Consider the following 12098-nt stretch of genomic DNA (forward strand, 5'->3'; position numbering starts at 1 on the left):
AGAAAACATACTGGCAATGATATATAAAAAAATTAGGACCAATAACCACTGGAACTGTTAGATATCACTTCTTGAAATCTGACACAATCATACTTAGGCAATTTTCAATAGTTTCCACATATTTATATAAATCCATCATAGAGGGTTTTCCAGTAGGCTTTCAATCTACACTACTTCAGAAGGTGGTAGGAGAGACAGTTTTAAGCATTTTTTTTGTCCTATAAGCATGGGGTCGCAACTCCTTCGTTACTAAGCTATGGCAACACAAAACTTTTGGTGGATGCACCTTGCATGCATGCACCTAGCATGAAAATGCTGAATAACGCAATGTGCAGTGATGGACGGGATCTGAAACTTGTATTGATTGTGCTTGAGATGCATATTGTTCATTCTCTGCTATCCACAAAGAGAATGCTAGCATATTTTTACAATGGACTCTTTATAATCATACACATTTCAACTTTCAAAAGTGTATTATTCACAATTAAAGCTTTATTTTCAGAATAACACAAAAATTACCATAACTAATTTTAAGAAAAGTTATTTTATGAATTGCAGTCTCTCAAAAATCATATCTCTACCATTATTGGCACGGATGATATGGAAACTTAATTGATATCATGACCGTTATGCAGCATTCCTCAGACGTGGAGAGAGTTGTAATTTTCCCCAGCTACCGAGGCAATCAGCTACAACAATGGGAGCTTGACACAGGGGTGAGAAGAAGAATGAATTCACAGCGATACTCTGATTTCATTCAATCAAGGCGTCTGTCACCGCACAGAAACAAAAGCTTTGACCAAAAGTCTTAAGCAACTACAGCAAAGGGTGTCCAGCAAATCAAGGCAGAAAAATTCATGCATATTATTCCAGATTATCAATGGGAAATTTTACAAAATTCCAGGTTAATATCACGTGATTAGTGAGATAGATATGAATTTTAAAACACCTAATATTACTTAAATGCTTTTCAATAATTTTATACTTATGCATTACTTTACGTTCCAAATTTAAAGATTTACACTCAGTAACAGAAATTTTACAATTGATTTATAAGTGTCTCACTTGGCATTTCAAGATAATTGTCAATTAAATAATTTAATGTGTAAATAAATTGTACATTAATATATTACGACAAACACATTTTAGGCCAGACAATGAGTGTTGAACTGATAACATTTATGTGAAACGAATTTGAAATAAAAGATTTTGAAATTCCAGGTTGAAGCAAAAATTTGTGAATAATTTGAGGGGGGCTAAAAATTCATGTATAATTCCAATTCCACTCCTTGTTTTCCAAGTCACCTGAACTATTTGTTTGGAAAAGGGGGTTTTTTCCTATGTTTATGGACAGAAATATTTTTAATGTAACCCATGCCGTTTGGCATGGTTCATGGGTAATTTTAAATCGGAGTTCAGAAGGGAAGGAAAGCTGACGCAATATTGTGTGAGAGTGAGTGCGTAGTGAAGCGTGAATGGCCTCAAGTGTAAAGTGGTTCCCTCCCCCTTCGTCCACGATTCCCCCACTTCCCGATTTTGGGTTTTTTCCGCGTGCGTATGTGACCAGTGAAAGCGAACGAAGGGTGATGTAATCCGCAACCCCACCCTCCACAAACTGAAAGCATGCTTTGGCAAACCCCCTCCCGATGGTGAAGACTTAAAGAAAACCCGCCTCTTTCCAGGTTTACCCCACCTGCCCCAACCCCAGAAAACCAACCCTCTCTGGGTTATAAAACCTAGGCATATTCCAGCTCAAGAGAACATATCATTTCCGGCTTTGAATTGTTGCTGAAGGCTCTGCCCATCAGCTGAGACGCATCCTACTCATTGCGCGGGGGAGAGACAGAGAAAAGAACGAAACGCAGAGGTCAGGCAAAGAGGTGAAGAGCGGCAAAGTAGAGGAAACAGGAGAACAGATGGCAGATTGCCTGCACCCAGGGGAAGAAAGTCACCTCACGACATCCGGATTTAAATATTCCCTCAGCCCACGGTGAATGCAGACGCAGCGACCCTGACCGGAGCCAACCAAGGAGGTCATCTCCATCCATCACCCAGAGCCGATTCGTAAAACTGTCACCCACATTGCCTTCCACCCCCCCCCTCCCCCCGAATTAAGAAGATTCATAAAGAGATCCCCTTCTCCCCCATTCAAGAAGAGAAGACCCGTTGCCCCATAAGCATTGTCCCTTGCATTTTTATTACTTTCCATATTAAATTTGCCCTCCCGTTTTCCCTGTGAATGTGTGAATAATTTTAGTATTTACGACAGAGTGTTTAGAATTAGTAGGCGTTTTCATTGCATTTGTTTCTGTATACACACCAGATATTCACAAGAAGTGTAGGTTCATGTTTAATTTATTTATTATTGTTTGTTTTCGGTAGATCTGATTTATTTTTATTTTTTGTTTCACTGGCCAGTAGTGTTCTTCAAAGTAAATGGTTAATTTCATGTGTTTCAGTGTATTTTTCTTCGTTGACTTTTGCATTAAACGTTTTGTCGAATATGTAATTTGTGTAGCAAGCCTTCATTCTTTCGTGCACATCAGCAATCAGCAAAGAAACCTACCCCACACCCACTTTCCCCTTTCTTGCGCCTCTTTCTCCCCTCACCTTCCCTTTCTCCCAACCCACGACCCGTTCGTCTCGGACGGACCCTCCTAAAATTGGTGCCCAACACCCCAGAGCATTATATTCGTTAATAAAACCCACAAATATTCGGCCCGTAAATTTTGCAAAAGCAAAAGTTTACGGCTGTAATATTATCAATATATGGTACAATAAAACCACGAAAAATAATAACAGATTAGTTCAGAAGAGATAAAGTGCCCGTCGAAATATTAGGTAAAATGCTGCACCATTACACAAAAGTGGGCGAAACTAATGTTTAGTTCCCATCGAAATAAGATCTATGTTTTTCTTCCCATTCCATTTCACTCTAAGTATTTTAAATTACCAAATCATTCAGATAACTTCTCAAACCACAATATATTCCACTTATATATTAATGTACCACTACCTAAAGAGACACAAAAACTGAGTGAGCAAAGCATATAATAGGGAAATTTGAATGGGAAAAAATATCCACACTAGGTGAGTGTTACACTTGGCAAATAAAATTGAAGAGAGAATTACAAATTTACAGCATTAACATAAAAACAATATTGCCAATTTTTGGAGCAATATGCCTTTTACATATAAACTACATCCAGTAAGGCACTTATTGAAGTAAATCACTAGAATAGTGCTCACCTTGGCCTTCCTTTCCTGGTCATCCCACCATGTCTCAAAAGACTTGAAAGCAGTGTTCTCAATCATTTTCTTGTTGAAGTCTCGCTTCAAGATTTGCTTCAGCTCAGTGATAACTTGGTCAACAACACCACTGTGAGAAACAAGAAACAGCATTAAATTTTGAGCACAAGAATCACAAAATATTGATTGAAATGAGTTAGGGAATGATATTGTTGAACTTCAGTATGGTAAATTATAGACATAATGCATTCAAATAAAGTTCATCCCATTAATAATAGGGTAGCGGTAAAATACTATCTAGCATAAAATTGTACACCCTTCATACTTGAAGATGCACGTAATTTCCATAATGAAAAGACAAAAAAAAAATTACACAAAAAGAGAGAAAAACCTCAGATAAAGATTCATATTTAAGCATCTTGGGAGTAGCAAAATATATATTACTACTTTTATCATCTGCTGCCACCCTAAAAAATCAATGACAATTGTTTCACCCCAACACAATATTCCTGCTGCCTCTCAATTTACCGTTACATTTTTCCAGGAATATTTAAAAAAAGATCAAGTATATTTATAGGAGAATAAAAATATATACAATAATAACAAATTCTACAGAAGAAATAATACAAAATACTCAATTCAAAAAATAAATTAATTACTTTAAACAATAGAGTACTTACAACTGGTAAAATAGCAAAATTCTAATGAATGAAGGATGAACATAACACTTTGAAAAATAAAATTGAAACAAATCCAAGAATTCACCCCACATCAAGTTATAAATTCCAAAGCCAAGAAATTATACCAATAAACTACCATATTAAAACAAATGCATTATGAATATTCCTTAAGTATAGCTCTTAAGAAATAATAAAATGAATACAAAAATATTTCAATTGAAATGGATACGGAAATTTTCAAGTTTTCCTTTGGTAAAACACATCACGAGAGGAAAGTGCCTTGGACAACTTCAAAATTTGCAGATTTATTCTTTTGAACCATGATTTTTACCATAGAATTTCAATATACAACAACAAATGAAAAGTAGGAGGGGATGCTTTGTTATGTCAATTTTTTCCTTAAAATTGAATACATTTAAGATTTTGATTTCTCAGATTTTACCACAGGCATTAACATTGTTATCTACTTATGCTTTGATATGACAGGTCTTTATCACCTTCACAATTCTTCACTTTGAAGATCATAACAAATCCATGGCATGAAAAAAGTGCATTTTTCCCCACAAAATATTTTTAAAGTTATTTGAACCAGGTCCTTGATCATGGCCCTAAGTGCAGACACCATGGTTAGTTAAGTTATTTATTATTTTGAGTGGTAAAGTTACCAGTGTCCAGAATACTTAATTTTCAGAATTGATTTAACAAATTTCTACCAAGTACAGCTTCAGACGCTTCTACGGATCATAATGAATTATAACATGAAAATGTGAGGGCATTTTATCAAACTTACACACATCAAAAAATCTCAAAACCAAAGCTTATGCTAACCTTAGAAATAAGATGAATGAATTTTAGCATCAACCGATCCAGAAAAAAAAAAAGAAATAGTAGAAAAGCTATACCTAATTGTTGGAGCCTGAGGATCATCTGCTTCAAGGGACTGAGACACACTTGGAGGGAGCCGTGAGTGGAACCCTGGATACACATAGGGGACACTCGTTCCCCCAAGCCCCAGAGCACCAGGATACTGACCAGGGTACGACACCCCCACGCCACAGCCTGGGAGGCAGACAGGGGGGTAGGGGTGAGGGGGTGGCGGGTGTGGGTAGCCTGGGACCGGAGCCCTCCACGCATACGTGGCTGGATCGGGGGGAGGGTAGAGGTGGCCTGGATACAAGGGCCTTGGTGTGCCCGTGGGCAGGTAAGCGTATGGCTGAGGGTACCCTGGGATTGGCGGTGCATACGGTGGTGGGGGGAAGGATGCCACAGTCGTGGGCAGAGGGGTGGCACCAGGGGCTGGCCCAGGGGGCCCTGGTGCGCTCGCCGGCTCCTCCACTATCATCTTCTCGTCACCCGAGCTGAGGCTGGACAGACTCATGCAGTCATCATCTCGCCTCGAAGCCACGCCACACATTGGCCCCTTCTCTGTATTCTCGTCCTGCAGTGGCGTCGACCTCCTGCTGGGGCCTCCCAACGTCCCCAACGAATCCCCACTGCCCACTGGACTGTAGAATCGCTGCCCTGGCCTCTCATCCGCAAAACCACCGTCCCCAATCTTGTGCCCCTCACCCCCCCGATCTCCCAGTGTCCGCAACGCACTCTCCACACTCTTGAGCAGACCCGTGGTGCCCTGCCTCTCCTTCTCCCTGACACTGCGCGCACGCTCCAAACCTATCCTGTGCCAAAAGAGATACTGCTCTTCCGAAACGAACGGAGATGGAGGCATGGAGAGGGGGGCGTCAGGGTCCGAGTCCACTGCCTCCTCCTCGTCTTCATCATCCAGGGGGAGCAAGTTCTCGTCGAGGGGTGGGGGTGGAGGGATTTTCAGCTCAGGAAGGGGGGGCATTGCAGAGTCTGTCCGAGAACCAGATGACGAGATGGAAGTCCTAGAGAGACTCCCACTGTGCCTTCCGCCACTCAGTTTGTGCCTCGATCGAGGGGCCAAGAAATCATCATCGTCGTCATCATCGTCATCCAGGCATTCGTCAGGCTCCGACTCGCTGCTGATACCCAGCTGCAGAAAAGATGGCGCCACACCACCAGCTGCCTTCCCTTTCAAAAGCATTTCAATTCTGGTGTCCAGGTCCAACACCTTCCTGTGCTCAGGCGAGGGGCTCCGACTTTTGCGCAACTTGCCCTTTCTCTTGCTAGAGTCTTTTGAGGAGGAATACCCTGACACAGACGTGTCGCCAGGGGCAACTGGCCATGTGGGCGTTGATCCAGCAGGGGGGAGCGTGGTGACACGAGCTGGTGCGTGCACTGTGCCGTGCCGAGAGTTTGATGATGAGGAGCGACGGGGTGGGGCATCGACCCACTGGGCACTTGGGGGCGCAGCAGACGATGACACATCCCAGCTAGGAGGCCACTGGTGTGTGGGGGGAGGCGGAGGGTGGTGTATGGGTATTGGCGGCCGGTGCATGGGCGCCAACAAGTGATGCGGGGGCAGCGGAGGGGGCGGTATGCTGTGAGGGGGCAGGGCATATGGAGGGGCAAGCGCGGGGGGAGGGACGGTGGGCGTTGGGGGCGCTGTGAAGCTGGGTGGGGGAGCAGTAAATGGCGAGGGAGCACCAGACGGTGTGGGGGGAAAGTGGTTGAACTCGTAGCCCACAGGCGTGGAGTGTGCTGTGTGGTTCACCTGATAGGGGTAGTCTTTGTAAGGACGTTCGGAACCAGGGTAACTAGCTTCACTCTGTCCCGTCCCATATCCCTCACTCGCAGCTGACCCTGGAGTTGGGTAATCATGCCGATTTATTCTAATGTCCACCTCCCCCCTGTGATTGGCCCCGACAAAATCCGTTCGCAAATCTGTCTCTTTTTTGACAATTTCATCTTTCTCTTTCCACCTCTCTTTATCCTCTGGTTCCCTGTCTGATGAAACAGCCAATGACTTGATTGCTTTGGGTTTTTTATCATCTTTTTCACAATCCTCCTCTGCATCAGGCTTTTTCTCACGTGTCTGTTCAGCAAATAATTGGCGACATTCTTCCCCTGAAATGAATTACATATACAATAACGCAATACATAATTTCAGAGGTACAAGGATTGCAAATAAAAAGCAAATACTCCTTACCAAAGGCATCCAAGAAAACTCTCAGAACCTTCCCCATCACAGATGTATTATTCAATTTTTCCACACAGGAGCGGGCTGCTTTCACACAATCAAAAACAACTCGAGCTAGTCCCAAGTGCTTGTTAGTGACAGGATGAAAATAAATAAAAAGCTCCTCCACAGCACCAAATTTCTGTACCTACACATTGGAAAATTTCACAAAAAATAACTTTTAGGAGTACAAAGTTATTATACGTAAATATATACACTCAAGCACTGTGACAAATGAAATAGTTTGCATCGTCATGGAATGGAAAACAATGTAATTGACCGATGTATACTAATTAAAAATACCTCACAAAAAGTGTAAACAAATACCAACATTTCGATAATTAAATACATACCATTTCACTCAAAAATGCCTTGTCAATATTGTCATTGAGGTTACAAATAGTAACTTCCAGGGGTGGTGGTTCGCCGACATAATTACCATCAATCTGCCAAAATAGCATAAAGATGACGTATGTTAATCATGAAACTTAGATACAAAAGAAAATTTGCTCGTGATATGGCAATATACACACCTTAAAGCGAGGTACAGGTATGTCTAAAGTTTCGAGCCTTTTCCAGATCCTAGTAAGATGGGAACGCGGATCTCTAACTTGTACCGTAGGTATCGTAGGGTCATTCGGTACATTTCCATCGTAACGATATAGCTTTGTAGCTCCTTTGACAAGAAATGGATCCACTACCAGCTTGTAATTCCTTGCTTTGTGGTGGTGATGCTGATGAGCATTTGGCCGGTTGCCTTCATGAGATTGCTCCATCATACCATTCATTCCTAAAAATAAGGTAAATAAATCATTAACTCCCAACTAGTTTATAGTACCCAGCAGAAATACATCGAAAATCTTTGAAAAACAATCATCAAAATGGAATGATGGAAGTGGCACAATTTACAACGAAAGCACTAACATTTGATTCTAGATTTAACTAAGGCTGCTGAAGAAAACATTAACAAAAAACATGAAAAATGCATAAATGAATTACGCCTTTGGATAACTCTTCATTCATAACTATGTCACATCTTGTAAACAACGGTAGACAACAACTCCACAACCCCTCGATGCTCACTTTTTATGAACACAGCAAGCGGTGGTTAAGCGAAATAGCGGTCCTTTCTGAGGAGACCAAGGGATATCTTGATCGTAGAAGCCTTCTTTCAACTCCCAGAAAGCTTTTTTTGGTCTCCTCTCTTAATTTTGCAGACTCCGGCATGATTTCATTTCTTCATTTTCCAGTTATTACAAAGACCACGAGTATCTCCATTCCACTATTTCTACGACTCTACCTACATAAATGCCCGCTGCTGGAGCTACTTGCGACGTCCACCAGAGTACGGTCGATGGGTTTTTATGGATTCATCAAAAGAGAAATCTTATTTTTCAGTGGAATATTTAAGAGTGAGAGCCTTTGATCATCACTAAAATGAAATTACTCGCAATTTCATCTTGAAGTCAATAGGAAAGAGGACCGTCACCACGATTACCACCATTACAGATGAATTTTGTAAACAGACATTCTATTGGATAATCCTATAGACCACCAACCTATGACGACAGGTTTTAGTAATTTGCCTTTTCTCTCGGCGAAGGAAGTGTTGGTCGTGCTTTTCGTATCCCTTGGAAGAATAGATAAATAGGTGAGGTATTTTTTAGAAGTTTGATTCATCGGATCAAGAACATTAAAAGTTTATGTACTAAGTTCCTTTCCATGGATACGAATTTGCGTTAGATACTGATGCCTTTACGGACTTAATTTTCCTTTCTCTTACCGCAGTTCACTTAATGCATATTTTGCAATTCTGCCTTACTTTTCAGACGATGGCCCAGAAAGCTTTTCCATCAGTTAAAGCTCAGGAGGAAGAGGAGGACTTGGTCGACCCACAACAAACTCTTCGGGTACGGTTAAGCATATTATTATGTGGTAAATTTGGCATGTTTTTTCGTGGACTGACCAATTTACGTTCATCGCTCTTTTCAGGATGAATGTGCGACCCAAAAGAAGTGCGCCAGTTTGCAAGAGAAGCTCACCGAGTGCAACGACCGGGTAAATTCTCGATCTCGCACTGCTGAAATCTGCAACGAAGAATTGTTCGATTATCTGCACTGCGTTGATGAGTGTGTTAGTAAACGATTATTCTCATTTCTTAAGTAATTCTAAATTGATATGAAGTGGGCTTAGACTAATAGAGTTGCTGATTTGTGAATGTGCTAGACCAAGTAATACGTTGGCAATGTGTTCCATCTCCTAGGAGTGAGCTATCGGTTGGATTGAAAATAATTGGTCTATGACGAGCTGTATATTATGTTAATAATGGGTATGTCACGTTAAGGTATACATAGAAATAAATTGTTTTCAAAGTCTTTGTGGTCATATTGCTGCTTTTCTAAAATCTTCCAAGTTAATCTGAGGGGCTCTTGCAAGTGCATGCCGCGAAGAACTAATTCTTGTTTGTAATGCCTTGCGTCCTCCTTGAGACATTTGGGACCTGGGACTTCGTTTTGTGGGTCTTATCCTACCCTCTAATAAAACTCAGTCAGAGGACGCCTTCAAGTGAATCCCTGGGGTGAAATATCTCATTTCACCCAAAATGGGGGACCCTGCTAGCTCTTGCAAGAATCCTGGCTATTTACATGTAGATCTCCCAAGTCCTCCACCTGGATATGCACACACACATGCTACTGTGACGATGGCTTGGTAGTTGCGATGCACCAACTCTTTATACTTTGCAAGTATGATGTATAATGTCAAAGGAATGAAAGCCAAATTTATCTGTACAGATCTTTTACTTAAGAATATACAAATACAGGTATTTTTTTTTATAAAATAATGATTGCTATTTCAGAAGCAATCACCCAATAATCATATAAAATTTGGAATGCAAAGTAACAATTCATCTCAATCAATAATCATTATTTACAATGGATAATTAACAATTTGTATTGCATGAAATACACTTATTCCTAAATAAATATCCATTAATCACGCTACTCCCAGCTGTAAAACATCAAAGCAGACTCCACACACCCGAACCGGTTTGTTCAGTCCAAACTTGAGGATTGGCACATCCCGGTCTGAACACTTGTTGCACAAGATTCGTCCACAGTGTCGGCTGGGGAAGAGATTTAAAAGAAAGCTCAATTTGATACAGCACTTCATTATTAAATAGCAAGGTAGGGGAAAGTATTTCTACTGAACTATCACTCACCAGTGATGCTTTCTGATAGTGATGCCAAACTTAGCTCCACATTCTAAACATATATCTCCTTCTTCCCAAGGTGGTTCTTGAGATAAAAGATCAAGGAGCCTGTAAAAATAAAATTAATATTTTTGAGATAAATGAGATTTTATTCAATAGACATTGAAAGTAAATATCATTGTTGCATAGGTTTTTCCAACAATTTGAATGCCGCAGGATGGCTTTTGAAACCATTGTCAATACTAAACACTTAACTCAGAAGGACCCGAAATTTCTCAATCATTATCATAAATGAAATCCTAAACTATGCTGGGTGTTCACAGCATTTTTTAAGGGGTATTGTTCAATGATGTTTTTCGTCCAGTATTCATAAATTGATATAAAACTATCATTGAGGGCAATTGTGCCCATTCTGCCGTAATTAGGGATGGACAATGATTCCCATGGTGCATTGATTACAGTCAATTAGATCATTGCATGACAACTTCTGAAGGAAATCATGGGTACGACAAGCACAAATGTGCAGTTTTTGTGTCTTGGTATATTAGTAATTCCACCATTTTTTCAGTTATTTCATTATTCATAAGCCTCATTGGTTTCACCAGCAGTCAATAAAGAGTGAATCATGAATATGTGTAAACAGATCTCAAAAAGACTCCGGAAATGCAAACAAAGTTGAATTTGGAGATCGTTTTTACGAGAGCTCAGTTAAGGGAGAAAGTTCCGTTCCCTTGGCCATCTCGTCCTTTAAGTTTTTTTGATTAAGAATGTTCAATGGCTTTCCACAAAATTTGAGCCTTTGACCCTTGAATGATTAGCCAAGCCTTCTATCCACTGCCACCATGCTCTCCAAATGAAAAAATACAAATAAACAATCATAGGTTAGAGGTGAAAGTTACTAGGTAAGAATGTGTAAGGCAATAAAAATATTTTGCTTCATATTATTTATTTTTCCATGAAATTAAATCAAAGCAGTTAATGATTTCATTTCACCATACTTTTCTGGCAGCAAAGATTCTTACCAACCAAAAAGAATCACACGCAAACGAGCCACTATCTACACAGCGGTCGCCTCCATGGTACGCAATGAAGTGATTTGCCCACAGCCCATGTTCCCCACTCCCCTGTCCCTTCTGCAAGAGATGAAACATATTACATCCCAGCTATCCACAATCAATTACAGGTTTGAAAATACATACTGGGACAATTCTAATAATTACACACAAATGGTTTTGGATTCTGCCAAGGGATAAACACAAAAATGCTGTCTGCGGATGAAAGGACAACTTCAGAAAACTTTGTTACTCGACTCAGTAAAGAAAATGGGGAGCTGTGAATACTGGCCTCTATGGCAGTGGGGTGAAGTCCTTGCTTCTCAAACGGAAGGTCGCGGGTTCGAGTCCTGACTAGGTAAGTAGCCCCTACCACGGCATGGGCATTATTGACCATCCTACATACGTAGTTTTTTGTTATATTCCTCCCACTATAAAGGCCTCGCATGCACTGTCTTCAGGGCGGTGAAGTTAAATGAAAACCCACCATTATATTTGTGAGTCAAAACGTCTCCCTCCGCGGGCTTCTCATTTTGACTGGCAGGGAATAAGGCCCTCGCTTGACACAGAGAGTGTGTTGTTCTTTGAAGAGGGAAGCGAATCAGTGTCAATGCCAATGCAGTGTCAATTTAGGACTCAGAAATTTTTCAGCTCCTGGGCAGTATCATTTTTCAGTCCAGTGCATTCTCTTTGTGAAGAAGACATGGTGGCTAGGAGAAAGTGTGAAATAAAGTGAATATGGGGAAAACTCGGTCCTCATTTTTAAGCATGAACTACTTATATTCCCTTCAGACTACAATATCTTT

General features: G+C 40.8%; 2 protein-coding genes and 1 long non-coding RNA gene across 6 annotated transcripts in view; 1 reads left to right on the forward strand and 2 right to left on the reverse strand.

The window, feature by feature from the left end:
• LOC124156512 (histone-lysine N-methyltransferase SETD1B-A) overlaps positions 1–8402 on the reverse strand; it is a 32124-nt gene extending 23722 nt beyond the window's left edge. Inside the window, exons 1-6 of one of the 3 annotated variants that reach the window (XM_046531093.1) lie at positions 8113–8402; positions 7563–7819; positions 7383–7475; positions 7000–7177; positions 4832–6917; positions 3250–3379 (exon numbers count right to left, since the gene is read on the reverse strand). In XM_046531093.1, the coding sequence (XP_046387049.1) occupies positions 3250–3379; positions 4832–6917; positions 7000–7177; positions 7383–7475; positions 7563–7817 (2742 nt within the window). In that variant the 5' untranslated portion in view covers positions 7818–7819; positions 8113–8402. The other 2 variants (XM_046531095.1, XM_046531094.1) reach the window with 2 other exon arrangements.
• Positions 8403–8603: 201 nt separating this feature from the next.
• LOC124156516 lies at positions 8604–9404 on the forward strand. Its single transcript, XR_006864340.1, has 3 exons — positions 8604–8680; positions 8859–8939; positions 9022–9404. It is a non-coding gene; the product is annotated as an uncharacterized LOC124156516 (long non-coding RNA).
• Positions 9405–9868: 464 nt separating this feature from the next.
• The window catches only part of LOC124156514 (rabankyrin-5), a 141000-nt gene continuing 138770 nt past the window's right edge, over positions 9869–12098 (reverse strand). For both annotated transcript variants that reach the window (XM_046531096.1, XM_046531097.1), the window contains 2 exons: positions 10250–10348; positions 9869–10153 (listed from right to left, as the gene is read on the reverse strand). In XM_046531096.1, the coding sequence (XP_046387052.1) occupies positions 10024–10153; positions 10250–10348 (229 nt within the window). In that variant the 3' untranslated portion in view covers positions 9869–10023. The remainder of the gene's footprint in view (positions 10154–10249; positions 10349–12098) is intronic.

This window comes from Ischnura elegans, chromosome 3 (genome assembly GCF_921293095.1).
Source record: "Ischnura elegans chromosome 3, ioIscEleg1.1, whole genome shotgun sequence".
Taxonomy (NCBI): domain Eukaryota; kingdom Metazoa; phylum Arthropoda; class Insecta; order Odonata; family Coenagrionidae; genus Ischnura; species Ischnura elegans.